At 49.8% G+C, this 3,439-nt stretch overlaps 1 protein-coding gene across 1 annotated transcript; it reads right to left on the bottom strand.

Annotated features, from left to right (window-relative positions):
• Positions 1 to 608: 608 nt before the first annotated feature.
• Positions 609 to 1,178, bottom strand: LOC127755732 (flavonol synthase 1-like). The gene has a single exon (XM_052281399.1). It carries the CDS (start codon positions 1,176 to 1,178, stop codon positions 609 to 611), a length of 570 nt encoding a protein of 189 aa, XP_052137359.1.
• Positions 1,179 to 3,439: the final 2,261 nt, after the last annotated feature.

Raw genomic sequence — 3,439 nt, 5'->3', positions numbered from 1 at the left:
TATTTGGTTGGGTTCAAAACGAAAATCTTGGTTTCTTCTAGCTTTGGTAGGGCTGCTGCAGCGATTGCTGGTAAATAAGCACGACTTTACTTTGCTGTTGCAGCTCCCCAACCTCGGTAGCGTTGGGGATGAACGTTGGCACCTCGTCCGTGATGGGGAGGCATCAGACGCGCGATGGACGTCTTACGTGATGTTTGTTTTCTCGGCACACTCGCACCCACATGATGGTGACGGCATGAAGGAATAAGTCCATCTAAGGTCTGTCAACAAATTCGATTTTCGTCCTTTAACCAGAAAACCAGATATAATAAGTCCCTCAACTATTTTTCATCATTTAATCGGAAAACCAGATATAACAAGTCCCTCAACTATCGAAACCGGTGCAAAGGAGATCCCTTAACGGTTTTGGCTGACGTGGCGCCTACGTGTCTAGTTTAACTTTGTCTTCATCTGACGTGGCAATTCCATCCGGAAAAATAATAAAATACGTGAGACCCACATATCAGTTTCGTGCACACAATAATAATAAACAGTGGGACCCACGAGGGCCCCACATGTCATACTTTTCCTCCTCCCCTCATCCTCACTCCTCTCTTCTTCTCCCTCCCCTACCCGACCACGTTGGGATCTACGGAGGCGAGGCGCGACTGGGCCCGGGTGGGTGGTGAGCGCCGCAGTGACGGCGCTCGGAGCGAGGCCGCCGCCGCCGTCGAGGCGGAGAGGGCGCCAGCGGGAGGAGATCGCGGCGACAGGTGCTCGAACAGCTTCCGCGTCAGCCGCTGCATGTGCTTGCAGTACTCCTCGTTCGTCTCCCTGTCGCGCCACGTAGCCACGCGCGTGCCCGGCGGCGCGTCGTTGTGGAAGAAGAAATCGGCCCACGTCTTCTTCCCCTCGAGGTCCTTCTGCAGCTTGCTGCCGTAGCCCTCCATCTTGCCGGTGGACGCGTCCATGGCGTACCGCGCCTTCTCCTCCTGCGGCAACGCGAAGAACTCGCGCCCGACGCGCTGCAGCTCCGCCACCGCCGCGGGCACTCCGTGGTTCACCACCTGGAAGAGCCTCCACTCCGCCGCCGCCTCCGCCACGATCGCGCCGGACCCGGGCGCCGCTCCTGCTCTGACCGCACGAACTCCGGCGGCCAGCGATGACGCCAGCGCCTGCACGCTCTGCACCTTCGCCATTACAACCCAATGACGGTAGTGCTATCTCCAAGAAGGAAGCAGCAACATATGTGACAATGGCGTATCAAGAAACACACTCGTCGGCAACTAGACCAGTGGAGATAGCCGCTGGTGCACAAGGTGTTGTCCATGGCGTCATGGCGACGTCGTCGTCTAGGAAGGTGAAGCCAGTGAAGCAGCGCCAAGGGCGGTGCGTGCGGCGGAGGCGGTGGATGACGGGAAGGTTGACATCCTGTCGTTCGAGGTGCCCTCTCCGCGATCTCCTCCCGCTGGCGCCCTCTCCACCTCAACGGCAGCGGCGGCCTCGCTCCGGGCGCCGTCACTGCGGCGCTCACCGCCCATCCGGGCCCAGTCGCCTCGATGCGCCTCGCCTCTGCGCACCTGGCCTCCGTAGATCCCAACGTGGCCGGAGAGGGGAGAGGGAAGAAGAGAGGAGTGAGGATGCAGGGAGAGAGGTGAAGAGAGTGGAGATGGGGTGAGAGGAGGAAGGAAAGGAGGGGATTGAGGATGACATGCGGGGCCCACGTGGGTCCCACCATTTTTATTATTATTGTGTGAATGAAACTGATATGTGGGTCCCACGTGCTCTATTATTTTCCGGATCGAATTGCCACGTAAGCGCTACGTCAATGCCACGTCAGATGAAGATCGAGTCAAACTAACCACATATATGCCACGTCAGCCAAAATCGCCATCAAAACCGCCGAGGGACTACTTTGCACCGGTTTTGATAGTTGAGGGACCTCTTGTATCTGGTTTTTCAGTTGAAGGACGAAAATAGGATTCGTTGACAAGTTAAAGAGACCTCAGATGAACTTATTCCCGGTAGGAAAGACGACACCCGCCGCTGATCTTTCAAGTTTTTCAGCTTATATGCCTACGATTCATTGTTCTCCGGCCCAACAGATAGCATATGTGCAAAATCTTTCTAGGCCCACTAGCCCAAAGCCCTTTCAAGCATTTTCTTTTCTTATTAAGAGGCCTTCTGCCTACATATATATTTGGAATAAGTTCCTCTAAGGTCCCTTAACGAATCTGATTTTTATCCTTAAACTGAAAACCAGATACAACGGGTCCATCAACTATCAAAACCGGTGCAAACGAGGTCTCTTGGCGGTTTTGGTTGACGTGGCGCCTACGTGGCTAATTTGACTCGGTCTTCATCTGATGTGGCATTGACGTGGCACTTACGTGGCAATTCGATCCGAAAAAATAATAAAACCGTGGGACCCATATATCAGTTTCACACACAAAATAATTAAAAATGGTGGGACCCACATGGGCCTGTTGGTATTTCTTAACGACATTACTAGAAATATTCATTCCCAGCAATGGCGTCAGAAATAGTCATTGTATCATTTTACTCAGAAGTATTCAACGGTATCGTATTTTCAATCCCAAGGAAAGATAATAAGAGTGAACTTTGCTAATGCACTTTATTCATATATTACTTATATTACTTGTAATCATCAAAGTCTAAGCAGGGGTTAAGTTTAATATAGGGGTAGAGTGACACGAAGCAAAGCTGATCAAATCCTCACAATAAAGTGATTCTAACTAAGTGGAAGAAGAAAGAGAAAACATTCAATTCCTATACTTCTAGTATACACTCAAATCCTAGTTTACATTTGCTAGTATACAATCGTGTGGCCAATACCCCTAACAGTCCCCTCCTAGTACTTCGAGAGACCACTCCGGATTGCGGAGTTCCTTACGACAACCTGTCATAGCCGTCCAACCGGGTCTAAATACGAAGGAGTACCCTCCCTAGGAATTTGTCTTAGGAATATATACTAACGTGGAGGAATACCCGTACTAAGCTATCACCATCAGCGGCCCACCTCTACTGCCCCGCAACATATATGTCCAATTAATGATAATTAATAATCTAAGCACCATGCTTACATTACTAAATACTACTCTACACCCGTGCACATGACATAGAGCAATTGATAAATCAGACATTAAACCCGCACCATTGCACCTCTCTGGTAGGCTACCCACACATTGGTACGACACATATATAAAGTAAGAACAGTACTCATACTAAATAAAGTACCGAAGATATATAAAGAAGATTATTTCATTAATATCGAAAGTATTACAGAAGAGAATATAAAAGCTGCTAGAGCCATACCGAAACTCTTCCGAAGACTCCGAAGACTCCGAATACTATTCTATTCTACTCCACTTAGCACTAAGATACTAATACTAGAGTATGAAGAGGAATTTGAGCTTGCTTGAGTGTGTTGAGAGAGTGA

This window comes from Oryza glaberrima, chromosome 11 (assembly GCF_000147395.1).
Source record: "Oryza glaberrima chromosome 11, OglaRS2, whole genome shotgun sequence".
NCBI classification, from domain to species: domain Eukaryota; kingdom Viridiplantae; phylum Streptophyta; class Magnoliopsida; order Poales; family Poaceae; genus Oryza; species Oryza glaberrima.
This window is presented reverse-complemented; position numbering and strand designations above follow the sequence as displayed.

Coding starts and splice junctions, on each gene's coding strand:
- LOC127755732 (XM_052281399.1), bottom strand. CDS start 1,178: ATGGCGAAGGTGCAGAGCGTGCAGGCGCTGGCGTCATCGCTGGCCGCC.